This window comes from Protomyctophum bolini, assembly GCF_963924005.1.
Source record: "Protomyctophum bolini genome assembly, chromosome: 9".
Taxonomy (NCBI): Eukaryota; Metazoa; Chordata; class Actinopteri; order Myctophiformes; family Myctophidae; genus Protomyctophum; species Protomyctophum bolini.
The window spans coordinates 45478971-45500393 of NC_137870.1; the positions used below are offsets into that span (position 1 = coordinate 45478971).

A 21423-nucleotide genomic window follows, 5' to 3' on the forward strand; every position below is an offset into this window, starting at 1 on the left:
TTACAAGCTCACAAATTAGAAATACTAAAAATAATAAACATGAACATAAAAATAGGGGGCTGTTTGGAGGTGTGACTTGAAGTCCAGAAAGGAAGTGAGACCACAATTTTGGTCGTGAACATGGCATGGCGTCATGACTAAAATATCTAAAAACAGTAAACACAGGAAAGTGTTTGTGTTAAACATCATTAAGATCTGGTTGCAAAAGGGGTCAAGTGGCCATTTAAGTATAATAACAAATGAAATGTACTTATTGTACACAACTGCTGCTCAGCACTCTGTTTCACAGATATATTGGGAAAATAGCCGATCAACAAGAAATGTCCCTCTTTCTTAGGTAATATTTGAATATTTAACTACTGTTGAGTGAGAAAAACAATGTTGCACAGTAAGCAAATCATCTGGAGACCTCAGTAATCATTTGGGGACCCCCTTTGGGCTCCCAACCCACAGTTTGAGAACCACTGGTCTATTCATTAAACACACTATATTTGGGTTTAGGCTACTTTGTACCTGCTTGATTTTATTTAGGCAAGCTGTGAGTGACAACAAACTTGGACTGTATCAGCTGTGTGAGAGAAGCTGTGTTTGCAATTAAACATGGAAGGTGTCTGTTAACGAATGTATTTATGGTGAAATGTAATGCTGAAATGTGATGAGCACACGGAATAGAAATGAGTTAGGTGAGACACGTTAATGGGCTGGAGGTTGAGTGCCAGTGCTGCTCCTACATTGAAGCCAGTGCCATTAAGACATCTGACATCAGGACATCTAACCTAAATCTGAACTGTGACAAAAAAATAAATAAAAATTACATCAAACCCCCCAAAACGTAACAAAAGCTTAAGAGTCCTCCTGAAATTAAATGTAGTGGAAGTGTGAAGCATACAATGGAAATACCAGTGGTGTAAAGTAACTAATTTTCATTTACTCAATTAATGGACAATTAGCTGTGTACAGCTAGAGGTACTTTTACTTAAGTGGAGTATTTGCAATGTATTTCCTCATTGAATATTAAAATAATGTATCTGACAAGTCATGCTGTCATGACTATACCAAAACAGGCACCCCACACCCTGCCTATCATGCTATATTTATATCATAGCCACTGGCATGGCCATAAAGTTGACTCATAAACTTGATGCACCTCCAAGATGCACTATCCAGTGTCATGGGAATGGTTGGACTATAAGGATGCTATTGCAATGTCAACAAGAAGGAAGAACCATTAAAGGCCATTCCTACTTTTACTTTCTGCATAGCATGCAATTAACAACTCATATAAGCCTGCTGAACCGGTTGATGCACTGCAGAGGTCTTCTACGTTTCATCTGGTGAGTGAGACTTCATCTGTCTTTCATAGTCCTACTAATGTGTTAGATATGTAAGCTATGCATAGTCATATAAATGTTTTAGAGATGTTAGCTAATCCTAGTCATATAAACCAGGCATTTCATTTGTGTGACTGCATACATACCACATAGCTGCAAACATGATCCACTTAGTGGACAGCATAGTGGACAGCATAATTGTCTCCACCAGGACGAAGGCATAGGGAGAGAGTATGTTTTGCACTCCGTCCGTCCGTGTGTGTGTCCGTGCGTCCTTCTGTGTACAGCTAATCTCCGGCACCGTTAACAGTCGATGCCACATTTTGCACACACACCCCCTGGATGCCAATCCTCTGCCCCAAACTTACATGTTTTTATATTACTCCTCCAGATTCTGTCCAAAAATCCCGCAAATCGTTACACACTATCTCTATAGTCATGTGTTCAAGCCGCATCTGTCCGATATTTCATATTCCATCCTAATTGGCTAACATTGGCTTTCAAAGTTTACAGGATTGGCCGTTTTATACAAAAAGCCTTAAATCATGAACGCATGCACTTTATGTGAAATCTTTCATGGACTTTCCTACTAGGCTGAGGAATATAACCCATGCTTTTCACATTGGCCTGTAACTTATAGCACCACCAACAGGTGGAGTTTTGCAAAACACATTTTTGGAACAAAATGCCTCAAATCATGAACACAGCGTGCAATTTATGTGAAATCTTTCATGGACTTTCCTACTAGGCTAAGGAATATATCCTACTCTTTTCACATTGGCCTGTAACTTATAGCGCCACCAACTGGTGGAGTTTTGCAAAACACATTTTTTTGGAACAAAATGCCTCAAATCATCCAATTACCATCCAAGGATTTAAATGATTGACTGTATAGTATTTTATTTATAATTATGGTTTAGGCCAGATTGGAATTTGCTTTTGTTCATTCATTTCTATTTAGACGTTTAAATTATGTTATGATTAGTTAAATAATAATTTACATTGCCTGTCATTTTTATTTTTTTATTATTATTATTTTACTTGAGTACAGTTTGGCTAGTGTAACCACCTGAATGTAACCTTAATTCATACAATGGAATGAAAGTGTATTAGAAAGGGGAAACTTATTTTATTTTAGCATGGCTTCAGTACGAAAAAAGAAGAAACTAGAAAAAGTGCCCCTCGGGGCACAGGTCTCCACAGGGCAGGTCAGGTTGTAGCCTCCTGATGGCGCTATAATAGGCCAATGTAAAAAGGGTGACATTTCTTCTTACTCCTTGCATTTTGTTCCAAAAATGTGTTTTGCAAAAATCCACATGTTGGTGGCGCTATAACAGGCCAATGTGAACAGCCCGTTCTGGACAATTTGGGGCAGAGGTTCATCATGGCATCCAGGGAGTGTGTGTGCAAAATTTGGAGGTTAACAGTGCTGGAGATTAGCTGTACACAGACGGACGGACGGACAGACACAAGTGCACACACGGACGGAGTGCAAAACAAAGAAACGAGCAAAAAACAAACAAACAAACAAATGAAAAGAAGTGAATGGGCAAGCATCATTTCATTTCATTGCATGCGGTGATATTGGATGGAATGGATCACTCTTTTCAGATGTGGAACTAATGAGTGTCTCTCATGAAGTGCTGTGCGGCAAGAATGAACAATGTATGAATGAATGAACCATTGTAAAGCGCTTTGAGCACTTGGAAAAGCGCTATAAAAATGCAATTCATTATTATTATTAATATAGGATTCATATAATACTAAATCATTCAACTCATTTTAATGTCCTCAAAATGACGTTTTTTTCCCCCCCACTTAGGACTTGTACTGCACCCAAGGTTTCACTGCTACTGGTAGAGGGGAAAAGTGAGTGTTCATAATTTTTCTATTAAACCTAGCATAGTCCTACAATGATCTGCTCAGATGTCAAGTCAGCAAAGGCGTCAACACCATCTATTGTCTGTCTGTAGAAAGGCATACCAGCACACACTTTTATTCCATTTATTATTTTTATATTAAAGGTTCACACCCAGTAGCAGCAACAAATGTAGGCCCTTAGGCCTTCCTCAGCGTAAAATAAATATAAAATAAGCAGAGAAGGGCCAATGTGCTGAAACGTCCATTTGTTGCTGCTGCTGGGGGTAAACCTTTAATAAACAAAAAAATCCTAAATGGATAAAAAGTTAATGCTGGAATTCCTTTCTATGGACTACCCGATATTCTTATATTGTGAACTACCCGACTGAGTGCTTGCTTCTCCTCTCCTCAATGTCTACAGAAAGCCGCCACCATGAGTACGGACGAAGAGATGAAGCAGTACGGCGCTGCCGCCATTTATCTCCGTAAGCCAGAGAGGGAGAGAATGGAAGCTCAAACTGCGCCCTTTGATGCCAAAGCTGCAGCATATGTGGCTGATAAGGCCGAGCTGTACCTCAAGTGTAAGATTTTAAGCAAGGAGGGTACACAAGTCACCGTGGAAACGCTGGACAAGAAAGAAGTAGGTGTATATAAAATCAAATAGTGGCACAGTACAACTGTAATCACATTACATTCTGATGTTGTGCTTTTATTTTATTTTTTTATTTTTTAGAAAAGAACTGTCCCTGAGGCGGACGTGACCCCTATGAACCCTCCCAAGTATGACAAGATTGAGGACATGGCCATGATGACCTACCTCAGTGAAGCCTCTGTCCTGTATAACCTCAAAGAGCGTTATGCAGCATGGATGATCTATGTAAGCTTTTGAGAGCAGTACACTATTTCACCTGTCAAAGAAAGAAAAACACAAACACAGAGTACAAATTACATCATCAAATGAAAAACTGTAGGAAAGAAAATGCAAACAAACTCATGGTTCTGAAGTTATGTTCAATGTTAATGTTCTCTCTCTTCTCCCCTTCAGACCTACTCTGGCTTGTTCTGTGCAACTGTGAACCCCTACAAGTGGCTCCCAGTGTACGACCAGGAGGTTGTAAATGCCTACAGAGGCAAGAAGCGTATTGAGGCTCCACCCCACATCTTCTCTGTCTCTGACAACGCCTTTCAGTTCATGCTGATGGGTACGTACTAGTCAGGACAATGTAAACAAATACATAACTACAATGGTTTTGTGCTGTGTATCCATGACAAAAAAAATTGCTTTACATTTTATAGATAAAGAGAACCAGTCTGTCCTGATCACGTAAGTTTCCATCATATACTAGGCATTAAAAAAAGAACATTGTACACAAATTCACTAAGTGCATTTATCTGAATGTATGCATTTATAACCAGTGGAGAATCCGGTGCTGGGAAGACTGTGAACACCAAGCGTGTCATCCAGTACTTTGCAACAGCAGCAACTGCTAGTGGAGAGAAATCGGCCGCGAATAGTGGTAAAATTCAGGTACTGTATATGTATACGTTTTTAACTTTAACAAAAATGTTTTGGAACATAAAGCATTTATATGAAATATAGCAATTCAATTTAAAAGAATTCAGACCAAATTTTAAATTGGGCGATGTCTAAAACATTCTAGGGGTCACTGGAGGATCAGATTATTGCAGCCAATCCCTTGCTGGAGTCCTATGGTAATGCCAAGACTGTGAGGAATGACAACTCCTCTCGCTTTGTAAGTGTAAAATAATGACATTTTATGAGTAAACCTGCAATAATTCCACACGACGGATGCAACTAATTGTGCTATATCAAACAGGGTAAATTCATCAGAATCCATTTCAACAATGCGGGTAAATTGGCCAGTGCTGATATTGAGACATGTAAGTATAAAGTTCAGAGATAAGAAATTATATATTTGAGGATTACATGTACATATATGTACAAACCATATAGATTATTATTATTATTATTAATAATTATGTTGTACAACCCATATAGATCTGCTGGAGAAGTCTAGAGTGACCTACCAGCTTCCTCTAGAGAGAGGTTACCATATCTTCTTCCAGATGATGACCGACCACATACCTGGGATTATTGGTAAGGAATTATACTGATGATGCAGTGAGAACATAAATTAACTAGAAAAGTCGCAATTTTGAAAAATGTCAAAGTGTGGTTGCCGCAATCGGTTACATAGGCCCCTCCCACTAATTATTCTAGCCAATTACAATGTCACGTCACCCCTGTGATCATGCGGAAGTTTAAAAAAATTGCATTTGCGGCACCCCCTGTGGATTAAAATTGAATTGCTTTTTGCTCTGGGTTGATTAAACCACCAGTGACATGTGATTCAAATTTGGGTTTGTTTTTTTGTAAAATAGGCCCCTCCCACTTTGGACGACGATTACGGCTGCACGATACACACTATCAAAATTCTGTCTGTGCTGTTTTAATCGGATAGGTCCTCAGATCATGTGTACAAATGTTTTATGATATTTGGACATAATCTGTAGGACTAAAAAAGTGTGTTTTGGAGAAAATTCGAAATGGCGGAAAATCTATCCTGACGTGGAGATGCGTCATGACCATAGGTCATGACCCAAGGAATCCAGGGAATTTTTTATTTTACGACCTACGGTTCAAGAGTTATAAGCCAAAACATAAAGTGGGCTGTTATAGCGCCACCATATAGCCGACCGATATAATTATAAGTTAATTAATTGTAATAATTATTAGGAACCTGCCCTCCTAGTTTTGTAACTATAGCCTTTACTGTCTCCTAGGAAAAAATACATCAACGTGACTTTTCGCATTTTCCGATTCATGTCAATGTGGAAATGTAATGCACAAATACATTAATTCAATCAATTAAACATTAAACATTTCTCTTAGCAAAATACGATTCCCGATGAAGCCGGTCAAGTGTGTGCCATCAAAACTGTGGGATAAGTAGTGAACCAAAGTTTAGGGTTACTCTAGAAAGAAGTAAAAAAATAAAGTGTTACTATTATATTTATACAATTTACGGTATTGACTTTGATATTCAGTATAATGCCAAGAAGAGCATGACACTCATACTGTATGTTCTAAAGAAGATCTGGAACTTATGTTTCCTGCCTTTCATCTGTCTGGTCAAATTACGGGTGTGTCCAAAATTACAAAATATCTTGGGCATATCATAACAGATACCTTAGAGGATGCTGGTCCGTAAATTTCACCATTGTACTACGGATGTTAAGGTAAACCTCTTTAGAGCTTATTGCACCCCTCTCTACACAGCTCCGATGTGGGTGAAGTACAAGAAGGAGAGCTTACGCAAACTGCAAGTAGCCTATAATGACTGTCTTCGTATCCTGTTAAAAAAACCCAGGAGCACTAGAGCCAGTAGGCTTTTCTGTTCATGGGACTACATTCATGGCTCTGTTGAGGAACTTGACATTCAAATTCATGAGCAGGCTGGATTGCTCACTGAATAGACTCATTGGACAGATGACAGACCCAGGCCGTAGTTCTGTAAGGTACACTTCTACCATCATAGGACACTGGCATGAGTGCCTCGCCTAGAGTAGTAACCTGTGTGGCTGGGTAAATGTACTGTATTTTTACCTTGTGGGCCACGAGCCTGTAATAAAGTTTATATTATATATATATATTACAAGTCTGGTTGAACCACACTAATGAATAGAAACACATGTTCACACTTTTTTTTATCCCTTCTCAGAAAGTTGTCTCATCACCAACAACCCATACGACTTCCCGTTGATCAGCATGGGTCAGATCACTGTGGCCAGCATTGATGACAAAGTCGAGTTGGAGGCTACAGATGTAAATGGACATTATTTTACATTTCTAATACTCACTGTGCATTGCAGTCAGTTGCTCTACAGCAGTGGTTTTCAGGCCATGATCTCCCAAAATAATCCTATTTAAACTGGATTGCTAATATAATGCTTAATCTCAATCTTCAGGAGGCTATTGGCATCCTGGGCTTCAACGCTGATGAGAAAGCATCCATCTACAAGTTCACCGGTGCAGTGATGCATCATGGGGTGTTGAACTTCAAACAGAAGCAGCGTGAGGAACAGGCGGAGCCAGACGGCACGGAGGGTAAGTTGCATCTTCAACAAAAAATGTGATAGTCTTGTATTTAATTATTTCAAAATAACTAAGCTAAATATATTTTCAATATATTGTCATTATTAATTTATAGTATACTGTTTATACTGAAGCTTATTTGGTTTACCTAAATGGTCCTAGATTACTAGCTGTATGCATTCAATTTATTACCAATTGTGTTTAACTTGCTTAAATCGCACTCTGGATTAAGCGTCTGCTAAATGCCTGAATCGTAAATTGCAAATTGTATGATCATTTCAGTGTCTGACAAGATCTGCTACCTGTTGGGTCTGAACTCAGCGGATATGCTTAAGGCATACTGCTACCCCAGAGTTAAAGTGGGAAATGAATATGTCACTAAAGGACAAACTGTGCCACAGGTGAGTAAAGTTACATTATTTCCATGTTCTGATTTCATACACACCTTATAAGTTGTGTCCAGACTGTTTTAAATCAGTATTAAAATGATCCTCCAACATTATTGTCTCAGCCAGGCTGAAGGCGAGGCAGAGATTATGTTTTGCACCATGTCTGTGCAATCTCAGGCACTGTTTGGCCGCGAAACTATGCATGCACACTCCCTGGATCGGTGGATCCCAGAGCAGAACCTCTGCCCCAAATCTTTCAGATTGGCGTAATCGGCACGCCACTAGGAGGTCGATTTTGGCAAAACACATGTTTTGATATCATTCCTAGTCCTACAGATTTTGTCCAAACATCATGCAAACCGGTACACAGTATCTCTATATCCATTAAACTGAACAAAATGCATGAACGCAGTGTGCAATTTCTGTGAAATTTTGCACGCATATTCCCATACACCCGAGGAAGTAATGCCACTTGAAACATTTCAAATCAGCCTCATGGCGGCACTATAACAGGCCGATTGGCATTTTTACAATTAACTGCACTGATTTGCTTAAAACTTTGACCAAGGCCAAATGCCCTGCATTTTTGCTACAAAAACAAAAGCACACTGCAGAAACATGTGCAGTTCCAAGTACCTCTACTGACATGTTTGGCGCCTGCTGGCCTAGTGGGCCAGGACAGGCGCATGCCACATATCTAGGCTCTGCCCGTAGTGCGTTGTGTGTCTGAGTCCCGTTCATGACGACGTTTGGTCCATGTTTTTCCCGGTCTCTCTCTCCCTCTTTCCTGTCCATCTTCACTTGTATCTATCAATAAAGGCAAACAAGCAAAAAACAAATATTTCTAAAAAAAACATGTAAAAAAAAATATATATATATATATATGACTACACCTTGTGTATAGAGTGTATGCAAACCCGGAAGTTATGAAGGAATGTCTACTGAGTGGCAAAAAAACTACTTTCTGGCCTTGACAGCCCATACATCCAAATAGAGAAGTTGTATTTGATTGCATCTAACTGACTGTCACTCACTTTGCCACTCGATTTGCCATTCACTTTATGCATGTGCATACCCTCTATTGTGTATCCAACCCTGTGTATTGAAAACCTTGCAGGCTTATGCAAAGGCTAAAATTGCTTAAATTGTGTAATTCACTATAATGTTCCTATTTCCTTCAGACAATGAACTCATGCAGTGCCTTGGCCAAGTCCATCTATGAGAAGCTGTTCTTGTGGATGGTCATTAGGATCAACGAGATGCTGGACACCAAGCAGCAGAGAAACTACTACATTGGTGTGCTGGACATCGCTGGTTTTGAAATCTTTGATGTAAGCATGGACTTGTTTTAAGTTGGAGACTAAATATTTTTGTCACAGTTACACATTTACAAGAGATTGGGCTAATGATATTTCCTCTCACAGTTCAACACCCTGGAGCAGCTGTGCATCAACTTCACCAATGAGAAACTGCAACAGTTTTTCAACCACACCATGTTTGTTCTGGAACAAGAAGAATACATGAAAGAGGGAATTCCCTGGGATCTCGTTGACTTCGGCATGGACTTGGCTATCTGCATTGAGCTCATTGAGAAGGTAGGTACTGTATATGGACTTGGCTGCCTGCAATTGACCTGATTGAGAATGAAATACATACACTGTTGCATTGAGCTGATTGAGAAGGTATAGAATTATTAATAGTATAGTGTATTATATTATTATGTATTGCTATGGACTTAGGTGTCAGCATTGCGTTCATTGAAGGTATACAATTATTTTGTGCTTTAATGGACAATGCACATTTTTTGTCATTGGCACTAAGCTTTTGTTGATTTGTCTCTTTTATCTCCTTCCCAAAGCCCTTGGGCATCTTCTCCAGCCTTGAAGAGCAGTGCATGTTCCCAAAAGCTACAGACAAAAGTTTTGCAGAGAAGTTGATTGACCTGCATCTGGGGAAGAACAAGGCCTTTGAGAAACCCAAGCCTGGTAAAGGCAAGGGTGAGGCTCACTTCTCCCTGGTCCACTATGCTGGAACTGTGGACTACAGGTGAACAGAACCCTATAGTATGCATATATGCACTGTAATTATACATTATATATAATATAACCGGAACTGTGGACTACAGTTTTCGATTAATTGAGTATGGAGGACCCCAATGGAAACAAGCGATAGGCTTTTGTTAAAAAAACTGTTAATAAAGTATTCAATCAATCCATCAATCAATCAACAGCATCACAGGATGGCTAGAGAAGAACAAGGATCCTCTCAACGACTCCGTGGTGCAGCTGTACCAGAAGTCTACAGTGAAGCTGCTCTGTGTGTTATATCCCCCACCTGAGCCTGAAGGTATGTTTATTACAATTGGTTTGGAGCATTTAGCATATTGGGAACTGGAGTTATGGCTGTACCCCAGCCAATAGGAACACAACGGGGGCGGGACAACAGCAAATGAATATACGACAATAATATAATATAATGTGTTCTATCCCCCACCTAAGCCTGAAGGTATTGTTACAGTATATAAATACTATAAACATTCAGAAACTGACAAGAAGGGAAGCATTTTCATTATATATAACTAATGATAACCCATGATTCTAATATAAACAGATAATACCAAGAAGGGAGGCAAGAAGAAGGGTGGTTCCATGCAGACTGTGTCTAGTGCTTTCAGGGTAATAATATCTTTTCATTATTATCAACATATATCCCTGTAAGAATGAAGCGTTATTATTATCAACATTATATCCATGTAAAAAAATAGTCTTTAAATGTTGGAATTAAAGTTTAAAATAGGGTTTATGTCGTTAAAGTATGTTTTAAAAAAAATCTAAATCTGCAAAGTAAGTATAGTATCTAAAGAGTTCAAATAATTATAGTGGAAGAAAAACTACAACTTTCTATCACTTTTGACTAATTATAAACCTTTATGTCTTATTAGGCAAACTTGGGGTTGCTGATGACCAACTTGAGGAGCACACATCCTCACTTTGTGCGTTGCCTGATTCCCAACGAGTCCAAGTGTCCAGGTAAACAGAAAAGAAACATTTGACGCCTTTATCAATTCTCTCCTAGAGGCCCTAAGGAAGACCTTGTATGCGGAAAAGGCTTTCGACCAGGTGGAATATTCGTACTTGTTCTCAGTGATGGAAAGATTTGACATTGGAGATAGGTTCATTACATGGATTAGGCTATTGTACAGCAACCCCACTGCAGCTAGGAGACTGACTAACCAGACACTGTCCTCACAATTTGCTTTAGCTCTAGGGCCCTTTGCCCAGACAATTATAGCAAATGCTGACATATATGGGTACAACACAGAATACACTTAAAATATAAGATCTCCCTATGCAGATGACATTCTTTTGTATGTTTCTATTTTGGTTGACTCGTTTTGACTCATTAAATGCAACTTTGGCCAGTGTGTAACTATTTTGTTGTAATAATAATGAAGCAACATATTTACAGGACTGATGGAGAACTTCCTGGTCATCCACCAGCTGAGGTGTAATGGTGTGCTGGAGGGCATCAGAATTTGTAGAAAGGGCTTCCCAAGCAGAATCCCCTATGCTGACTTCAAGCAGAGGTATCGATTCCTTTTTCCAGCAGCTTTTAGTTCCAAACGTATTAACGGGAGGCATGCAAAATGACCATGAACTTCTGCAAAACAGATACAAAGTACTGAACGCCAGCGCATGTCCCGAAGGCGCGTTCATGGACAACAAGAAGGCATCTGAGAAGCTGCTTGGGTCCATTGACGTACCTGTTGATGAGTACAGGTTCGGACACACCAAGGTAAACACACTCCCAATCTGGTTTAACATTATGGACAGAGGACTAAAAATAGATTTTATGGTTGTTTAGTTACATTGTTTGTGACATTGTATTCAGGTGTTCTTCAAAGCTGGTCTGCTGGGTGTCCTTGAAGAGATGCGAGATGAAAAGCTGGCTGCTCTGGTCGGCATGACTCAGGCAATCGCAAGGGGTTACATCATGAGGAAGGAGTATGTCAAGATGACGGCTAGGAGGTACTTTGAAAACATCTATTCAATAAAAGAAATAAAGTGTCAAATCACTATAATAAAATAGCAAAAATTGCAGAGCAAGCTTTTGATGATGGTGGCAAGGAAAAAATCTCCTTAATAAACAGCAGAAGAAACCTCTAGCAGAATCAGGCTATAGGATTTACATTGCGGTGGTTAACAATAATACCAACAGCAATAATAACAACAACAATAGTACAACTATAATGAAACAATTATATAATAACATGGAAACCCTCAATCTGCATTTCAATCATGATCCACTGTTGTCCACAGAGAGGCCATTTACACCATCCAGTTCAACATGCGCTCATTCGTCAATGTGAAACACTGGCCATGGATGATGGTCTACTACAAGATCAAGCCTCTCTTGCAGAGTGCTGAGACTGAGAAGGAGCTGCAGAACATGAAGGAGAACTATGAAAAGATGAAGACTGACCTGGCCACTGCCCAGGCCTTGAAGAAGACACTGGAAGAGAAATTGATAGCTGTGGTGCAGGAGAAGAATAACCTTGCAGCAGCATCGGCATCAGTAAGTAGCTACACTTGTACAGGAAATGTTGCTAATATTTCATATTGTTTATCATCCTAAAGGGCAAGACCACTTTTTTGAGGTTCGAGTTGTATAGTTACGTTGCCATGATGTAACTCCAAAGGTGGACAAGAAATCTAAAATAATTGCTCCATTGATTAGAAATTGATAATTCAAAATATTCTCCTCGTTGACTTACATTGTACGCTGAAAGAGCTCTCAAAGTCACTCTGCTGCAACCGCTATTCACCCACCCACTACTATAGTATATCCTTTTGGATGAGGTTGATACACTACTATATTATATCCTTTTGGAGGAGTTTGATTAGTTTGAGCATTAGTCCGACATGCGGGAACAGCGGTCGGACTACCGCTCGAACATTTGCTGCTCCCGTGATTGCGGTTGTGGTTATGTTAGGGATAGAGGTAGGTCTAATGTCCGTCGGATCAAAACACGTGTCGGAAGTTCGGAACTTAGTACTGCACCCCATCCAGCTTCTTCCTTGTCCTCACCTCACCCAGAACAAATGCTGACCAATTCATTTTCATTGACAACCAGGGAGACGAGGCTCTGAATGATGCTGAGGAGAGATGTGAAGGTCTTATTAAAAGTAAGATCCAGTTGGAGGCGAAGCTCAAAGAGACGACCGAGAGACTGGAGGACGAGGAGGAGATCAATGCTGAACTGACTGCCAAGAAGAGGAAGCTGGAGGATGAATGCTCTGAGCTCAAGAAGGACATTGATGACCTGGAGCTCACCTTGGCCAAAGTGGAGAAGGAGAAACACGCCACTGAAAACAAGGTATAGATTATACTCAACGTCCTTACACTCAGTAAGTTACAGACTTGTAAGGGTCAATTCAGAACCCCCCTCCCCTTGTAAGGGTTAATTCAGAATCCCCCTCCCCTTGTAAGGGTTCATTCAGAATCCCCCTCCCCTTGTAAGGGTTCATTCAGAACCCCCCTCCCCTTGTAAGGGTTCATTCAGAACCCCCCTCCCCTAAAGGAACCGTGAGAGTCCCTGGAATCCACTTTGAAAAGTACTGATTTAATTTGAACCATTCTATGATAACACATTATGTTTTGCTTCCATCAGGTGAAGAACCTGACTGAGGAGATGGCGTCTCAGGATGAGGGCGTCGCTAAGCTGACCAAGGAGAAAAAAGCCCTCCAAGAGGCCCATCAGCAAACCCTGGATGACCTGCAGGCAGAGGAGGACAAAGTCAACACTCTGACCAAGGCCAAGACCAAGCTGGAGCAGCAAGTTGACGATGTGAGTTTACCAAAGGGAATCAGATGTTTTGAATTTAAAGATGGAGTGCTGTGATATTTTTCCACCCTAACACATGATCATCAGGTATTATTATTATTATATGAGGTGGACATTTGGTTTTCAAAAAAAAGTGTACAGTATTTGTTAAAATGTTGTTTTTATGTGGACACGCCCACCAGTTCATTAAGTATGCCTGGTTTAGCTGGTGGGTGGTGATCCACCTGAACTGAAGCCACACCCAGGGGAGGGGATGATTTTGTGATGTCACTATATCACCGTTTTTTCATTGGCACGTTTGACTGTCACTAAATACAAAAGGAAGACATCATTGCAACCTTGAACCTTGCACATAACAACAACGCCAAGAGGTCTAATGAAGTAGTGTCACCTCATAAACACGTGAAAAACTGGAAAAGATACAAATATCACGGCACTCCAACTTTAATATTATATGTTTATTTTTTTACTGATTAACAACAACAATATATTGTTGTGCAGTTGGAGGGTTCTCTGGAGCAAGAGAAGAAGCTCCGCATGGACCTGGAGAGAGCCAAGAGAAAGCTTGAGGGTGATCTGAAACTTGCCCAGGAATCCATCATGGACCTGGAAAATGACAAGCAGCAATCTGACGAGAAGATAAAGAAGTAACGTGAACCAACAATATGAAATGTCATGGAGAGAAACCACCTGCAGAATGATGCTAAAATATGACTATTGACTGTATTCAACAGGAAGGACTTTGAAGTAAGCCAGCTTCTGAGTAAGATTGAGGATGAACAATCTTTGGGGGCCCAGCTGCAGAAGAAGATCAAAGAACTCCAGGTATTTTTATTTTCTGTAAAATCATTAATAATAAGTTAGCCTAAGTGTGAAGTGTGTTATTTTCAGATGTTAATCTAAACATTCATTTGAAAGGCTCGTATTGAAGAACTGGAGGAGGAGATCGAGGCAGAGCGTGCCGCTCGTGCCAAAGTGGAGAAGCAGAGAGCCGATCTCTCCAGGGAACTTGAAGAGATCAGTGAGAGGCTGGAGGAGGCTGGAGGCGCCACCGCTTCTCAGATCGAGATGAACAAGAAGCGCGAGGCTGAGTTCCAGAAGCTGCGTCGTGACCTTGAAGAGTCCACCCTGCAGCATGAGGCCACTGCTTCTGCTCTCCGTAAGAAACAGGCCGACAGTGTGGCGGAACTGGGTGAACAGATCGACAACCTTCAGAGAGTCAAGCAGAAACTGGAGAAGGAGAAGAGTGAATACAAGATGGAGATCGATGACCTGTCCAGCAACATGGAGGCTGTTGCTAAGGCAAAGGTATGATGGAATGCCATGGTATATCATTCTTGAGACATACAAACGTGTTTAAAGTGACTAAAGTGAAATAAATTACAAAAAAAATTAAACTGATAGTTCCACATGTGTGGGGCATTGAAAGGCAGTCTTAGTAATCTTGTGAACAAGTATGCAAACTCTAAATGTTATTACAGTTTAGGTGCCATACTACTATTTGGCCAGGAGATGGGGTCGTTGACCAGTGCCAGCCACATTTGGAAGTTCAGCTAGCTGATGGTCATGGCATGAACCCAGGTGAAAGTCGGCCATCTTACTGAGGTCCATATGGGCCGCAGTAAGATGGCGATCCGTGTTATTATCATAACTAAGTCAATCTAAGGTGTAATCAAGAACGTGCGTGTGCACAGGCTTTTTAACTCAGATCAAACATCTTACGTCTTAACGGCTCTGGCACCGTGGACAAAGTGAGGACTTACTCGTCTTAACGCCTACGGCATCCATCCTGTTTGTTAAGATAATTAGGCAAATAAGTGTTTAAGGCTTTAAAAACAATGCAGTGCTGATCTCTCCTCATAGCTAATGATGGCCAAGCAACTCAGTGATGGGTAAGGAAACCATACAGTTATAAACCGGAGGGCTGAAATAGGCTATATCGATTGGCTTTGCTTTAAATCAAAGCAATGAACCTATCTGAAAAAAAAAGATGACTGAACATGTATAATGTTCGTTTCCAGGGAAATCTTGAGAAGATGTGCCGCACCCTTGAGGACCAACTTAGTGAAATCAAGGCCAAGAGTGATGAAAACGTTCGCCAGATCAATGATATCGGCGCTCAGAGAGCAAGACTGTTGACAGAGAACGGTAAATGTTAATTTAATCATAAATCATTTGACTACATGGTTTGTCTATGGTGCTTGAGCAAATTGACCATAATTAATGCTTTTGATCAACAGTTATCCCAGCCAGGCAGCCACCGATGAAGTTTTAAATGTTTGAAATTAATATTAAAATTTCTAATTAGGTGAGTTTGGTCGTCAACTGGAGGAGAAAGAAGCTCTGGTCTCTCAGCTCACCAGAGGCAAGCAGGCCTTCACCCAACAGATTGAGGAGTTGAAGAGACTTGTTGAAGAGGAGGTTAAGGTGAGGAACAGATTATTTTCTATTTTAGTTTCATATTCTTTGTCATTTCATTCAGCTGACATTGGGTTTTTTTTCATTTTCTTCTGACAGGCAAAGAATGCCCTTGCTCATGCTGTGCAATCAGCTCGCCATGACTGTGACCTTCTGAGGGAGCAGTTTGAGGAGGAGCAGGAGGCGAAGGCGGAGCTGCAGCGTGGAATGTCCAAGGCCAACGCTGAGGTGTGTCAGTGGAGGAGCAAGTATGAGACTGATGCTGTCCAACGCACTGAGGAGCTGGAGGAGGCCAAGTAAGTCAGCAGTGTTTTTACCATAGAGTTATATAAACTAGAGAGCGGACAGACCCGCTCCCACTATTCATTTCAATAGAAGTTGCTCACTGGCGTTTGAAGCACCCGGAAGAACGCTCTACAAGTGCTAACTTGTGAACGAGCGCTCTGTGTTAAACCGCAGCTGCGCACTCTGTGAGCGGTTTTGCTCGAGCTACATGCACAAGCAAAACCGCCTGCCTGCAGTTGCAGCTTTGGCCAGAAGGGTTGGGCGACTTCAACGTTTCTCAGATGCTCTGGGGGCTTGGTACCACTAGGCCTGTCGCCCAATCGCAATTATCTGACATAATCGCTTGAGATAAAAATTAAAAAATGGGCAAAATAGTCAAACTCGTGATAATCATTTCAATGTTGAAAAACATTTTTGAAAAACTATTTCAGAAAGAGTGGAATTATCAGATGTACAAGCTCAAAATGCATCACGCATTTTTCTCTTGGCTTCACTCACTACAAAATATTGCCACAATAATCGAATTCCATTGAAAATTGATCAACAGGAAGAAGCTCGCCCAGCGTCTTCAGGAAGCTGAGGAGCAAATCGAGGCTGTGAATTCCAAGTGCGCCTCTTTGGAGAAGACCAAACAGAGACTCCAGGGTGAAGTGGAAGACCTCATGATTGATGTGGAGAGGGCCAATGGTTTGGCTGCCAATCTTGACAAGAAACAGAGGAACTTCGATAAGGTGCTTTGACATACATCATTACAAAATATTTCTTGTGTCCTTAAAGTGGGTTAAATGCCACATTTCATTACAAATGGTGTGCAGGTCCTTAAAGTGGAGGTAAATGACAAATCATTGCAAATTGTATGCAGGTCCTGGCAGAATGGAAGCAGAAATTTGAAGAGGGACAGGCAGAACTGGAGGGAGCTCAGAAAGAGGCTCGTTCTCTCAGCACTGAGTTGTTTAAGATGAAGAACTCCTACGAGGAGTCTCTTGACCAACTGGAGACCATGAAGCGTGAAAACAAGAACCTGCAACGTATGTTTTCGTACCTGCAACAGTAAAAAAAAACATAAACAACAACCGGTCGATCAGGTTACAACTTTATTAAAATGCAAATACAAAATATTTCATTACTTTCAATCCACTGCAGAGGAGATCTCAGACCTGACTGAAACGATCGGTGAGACTGGAAAGAGCATCCATGAGCTGGAGAAGTCCAAGAAGCAGACAGAGACAGAGAAGTCAGAGATCCAGACAGCCTTGGAGGAAGCGGAGGTATTAAAACGTATTTCTTTCAATACGTTTTACATTCAAACAGTGTAGCAGTATAATGATGGATGTTATATTAAAAAAGTCCTACAACCTTTTGATCCTGTATTGCATTTCAGGGTACTCTGGAGCATGAGGAGTCCAAGATTCTCCGTGTCCAGCTGGAGCTCAACCAGATCAAGGGTGAGGTGGACAGGAAGCTGGCAGAGAAGGATGAAGAGATGGAGCAGATCAAGAGGAACAGCCAGAGGGTGACCGACACCATGCAGAGCACTCTGGACTCTGAGGTCAGGAGCAGAAATGATGCCCTTAGAATCAAGAAGAAGATGGAGGGAGACCTGAACGAGATGGAGGTTCAGCTGAGTCACGCCAACCGCCAGGCTTCTGAGGCCCAGAAGCAGCTGAGGAACGTTCAGGGACAGCTTAAGGTGCAAAACATATTTAGACAGATCTTCAAACAATGGAACTGCTTTGAACAAATCACATTCTGATGTTTCTCTTATCGTAACCACCTCAAATGTGATTTATTTTAGGATGCCCAACTGCACCTTGATGATGCTTGCAGAGGCCAAGAAGATAGCAAGGAGCAAGCTGCTATGGTGGAGCGTAGGAACGGCCTAATGGTCGCTGAGATCGAGGAGCTGAGAGTGGCTGTGGAACAGACAGAGAGAGGCCGCAAAGTGGCTGAGCAAGAACTGGTGGATGCCAGTGAGCGCGCTGGACTGTTGCACTCTCAGGTAAGTCAATGGAAAAACTTAACAAGATATTTTTAACATACAACTCATTCATACTTGCATTGCTAAACTGAATCTTTATTTTAGAACACAAGCCTTGCGAACACCAAGAAGAAACTTGAAACCGACCTGATCCAGGTCCAAGGTGAAGTGGATGACAGTGTCAGTGAAGCAAGGAATGCTGAGGAGAAGGCCAAGAAAGCCATCACTGATGTAAGTTAGGAGCTCTGCCTCTTATCCAATATACCAGGATACCGTAATTAGATATCCTTATGTCATGCTTAAGTATTACAATTGAGAGAATTCCACACCCACATTCCTTTGTGTCGGAAGTTTTGGCGACACAGAGGTGGCGACAGAAGTGTTGGCAACACAGAGGTGGCGACATACATTTTATTTCTGTTCAGAAGTTCTTTCAGTAATGTACCTTCATGATGCTCAGTGACATCATAGAGGGCAGGTTTGTTTCCCCGACCACATCCCTGTTTTTTTTAACTTTTCTTTCGCATTAGTGTTCGGGTGAATTTCACCCGTGTTTCACTGTGCCGTCAAAGAAACGTTGTTTTGACCAAAATGCCATCTGGGACAAGGAATAGGAGATACAGGCGATTGAAATAAACAGATAGAATGGATTATTATGGCGGCGACAATCTAAGATGGGCGATCCAGTGCTGTGCTAACAACATAGCTAGCTAATCGGCTAACGTAAGTAGCATTATAAGCTTGATCGATCGAATGCACTATAAAAGCGCAATTGCCATTAATCAACGGCAATGGCGGTGGCAATAGGGTTCAATTGACCTACGTACATCTACAGCAATGGCGCTGAAAGAATTAACTTTTTTTTTAATATATTCCCATGTTTTTCACAGATTTTGCACCCCTATGATTTTTGTTTCCCTCTGGTCTAATGACCACGATTAGTATCCGTTTATTACCCTATTATTACCTGTTATATTACAAGATATTTTCTCGCAGTCAACATTTATATAGATATAGATTACATTTATATAAATGTAATCTATGTACATACCATGTTTGTCAAGTGTGCAGTGACATGATTATTTCCTTGCGGGACAATGAAGTACATTTTATCTTCTTTCCAGGCTGCTATGATGGCCGAGGAGCTGAAGAAGGAGCAGGACACCAGCTCTCACCTGGAGAGGATGAAGAAGAACCTGGAGGTCACAGTCAAGGACCTGCAGCACCGTCTGGATGAGGCTGAGAACCTGGCTATGAAGGGAGGCAAGAAGCAGCTCCAGAAACTGGAGTCTAGGGTAAGATGTGGTTTACTTCAACACAGCTCATAGTCAATGAAATAAGAATAAGTAATTTCATAGTGCATTCCTTTGTGAAGGTGCGTGAACTGGAGGGAGAGGTCGACAATGCACAGAGAGGTGGAGCAGACGCTATTAAAGGTGTCCGCAAGTACGAGAGGAGAGTAAAGGAGCTGACATACCAGGTACTGTATATCATGTTCACTTAAATATCCATCATGCCACTAACTAAATGAATAGATTGCATGAACTACAAAATACAAATACAAAGAACTATAAATGTCATAAATTCACTCTCACTTCAGACTGAAGAGGACAAGAAGAATGTTGCCAGGCTTCAGGATCTGGTAGACAAACTGCAGATGAAGGTGAAGGGCTACAAGAGGCAGGCTGAAGAAGCGGTAAGACAATATACATCTTTAGTTGTGTTCGCCATGGGCAGAGTGTTGTGAAATAATAACACTAACATTAGTCACAACCACACTTTTTTCTGAAATTGTCTTGTAAGGTGCTTTTTTCAAATATCGAGGCTTTGAACCATCTCTATCATATTGTAGGAGGAAGCAGCCAACACTCACCTGTCTAAGTGCAGAAAGGTTCAGAATGAGCTAGAGGAGGCAGAGGAGCGAGCTGACATCGCTGAAACCCAGGTCAACAAGCTGAGAGCTAAAGGTCGTGACTCTAAGGTAAATACATGTGCAATATCAAGGTTTATTATGTTGGCTGTCTAAGATGGCTAAGATTTAACAAAATAAATCATGTTGAATATCTAATAGCATGCTCCTATTTTACAGGGAAAGGAGGCTGCTGAATAACTTCTCCAATACAACTCACCATAAAAACAATAAAATATGACCCATTGTATTCAAAAGGTCATACAATATGACCCATTATATTCAATAAATGTCATGTATTCATTGTACATTGTATTCATTACTTCACTTTGTATTGTCAGGTTTGTCAGAGTATTCTGGTTTCAATTAACTCACACGTCCACTATATACTATTTTGTAAAACCATTGCAAGGTTAAATAAATGTACTTAAAGCAGCACTATTAGGTAACTTTCCTCTTCTACGGATTTGAACCCAGTTTCCTGTGTGATGTGCTGAAAGGTTACCATTGATCTAATAGAGCTGGCCTGCTTAAGTTATCTTGTATTAAAGGGCCACTCTCACCCCTTTTGCAACCAGATCTTATTTTAAATGAGCATTCAGTGATTTGGAAAACCCCCGGTCCCTCCCGGTAACAAGATGTGCACATGCACTCACTACAGTGGGGGGAACACGCAACAGGCCAACAGCACACACACCAAGGCCCGACCCCGCTCGATCATGATTGGCGGAAGGCCCCGCCACTCTATCCTGATTGGATGGAAGTGATATTTGCATAGGGACAGTGTAGCGCGGTGTTGAGTTTCACAGCTGTAACACTGCGTGTTGTACCAGAAATATAAAGTGAAGAAATTATAGACGGAGGAAAACACTGAAGAGTAAATAAATAACACACCAGGAGGCATCAGCTATGTGTTGCTGGGTCAGTAGTATGCACATCTCTGACAGGTTTATTTACACCGGGTTATATACACATAGTTAACAAGCACTTCCTGTCTGGTGTTAGGTACTTCACAATAAGAGTAATATCAATAATAAAATATATATACAATTCAGATCATTATTCCAACACCCCCACTTGATCGTACATTGGATATATTTTCTTTTTCATACATTTCTCTTATATACATTATTTTCTCCCCTCTCTTCTTTTCACCATACTGTATAATACAAAATGCGTGTGTCTCTTCAAACAAATCAAAACACTTCTGTAACACACTCAAGTTAAACCTTTGACCATCCGTCATCATGTTGTCATTACTGGTTTCAATAATAAAGTTAGATACACATAT

At 40.9% G+C, this 21423-nt stretch overlaps 1 protein-coding gene across 1 annotated transcript; it reads left to right on the forward strand.

The window, feature by feature from the left end:
• The first annotated feature begins 1252 nt into the window (after positions 1-1252).
• On the forward strand, positions 1253-20437 carry LOC308320864 (myosin heavy chain, fast skeletal muscle-like). The gene is made up of 42 exons (XM_080771569.1): positions 1253-1334; positions 3154-3200; positions 3613-3831; positions 3925-4068; positions 4237-4393; positions 4488-4515; positions 4608-4719; positions 4853-4945; positions 5030-5093; positions 5212-5310; positions 6935-7038; positions 7182-7320; positions 7591-7709; positions 8879-9028; positions 9122-9292; positions 9556-9743; positions 9928-10043; positions 10308-10372; positions 10639-10726; positions 11166-11283; positions 11369-11492; positions 11589-11725; positions 12017-12272; positions 12832-13074; positions 13369-13545; positions 14044-14189; positions 14277-14367; positions 14461-14850; positions 15564-15690; positions 15851-15969; positions 16060-16256; positions 16793-16976; positions 17108-17273; positions 17389-17513; positions 17627-17935; positions 18041-18244; positions 18329-18454; positions 19348-19518; positions 19599-19703; positions 19824-19919; positions 20076-20204; positions 20313-20437. Exons 3-42 carry the CDS (start codon positions 3625-3627, stop codon positions 20331-20333), a joined length of 5805 nt encoding a protein of 1934 aa, XP_080627695.1. The 5' UTR covers positions 1253-1334; positions 3154-3200; positions 3613-3624; the 3' UTR covers positions 20334-20437.
• The last annotated feature ends 986 nt before the right edge of the window (positions 20438-21423 follow it).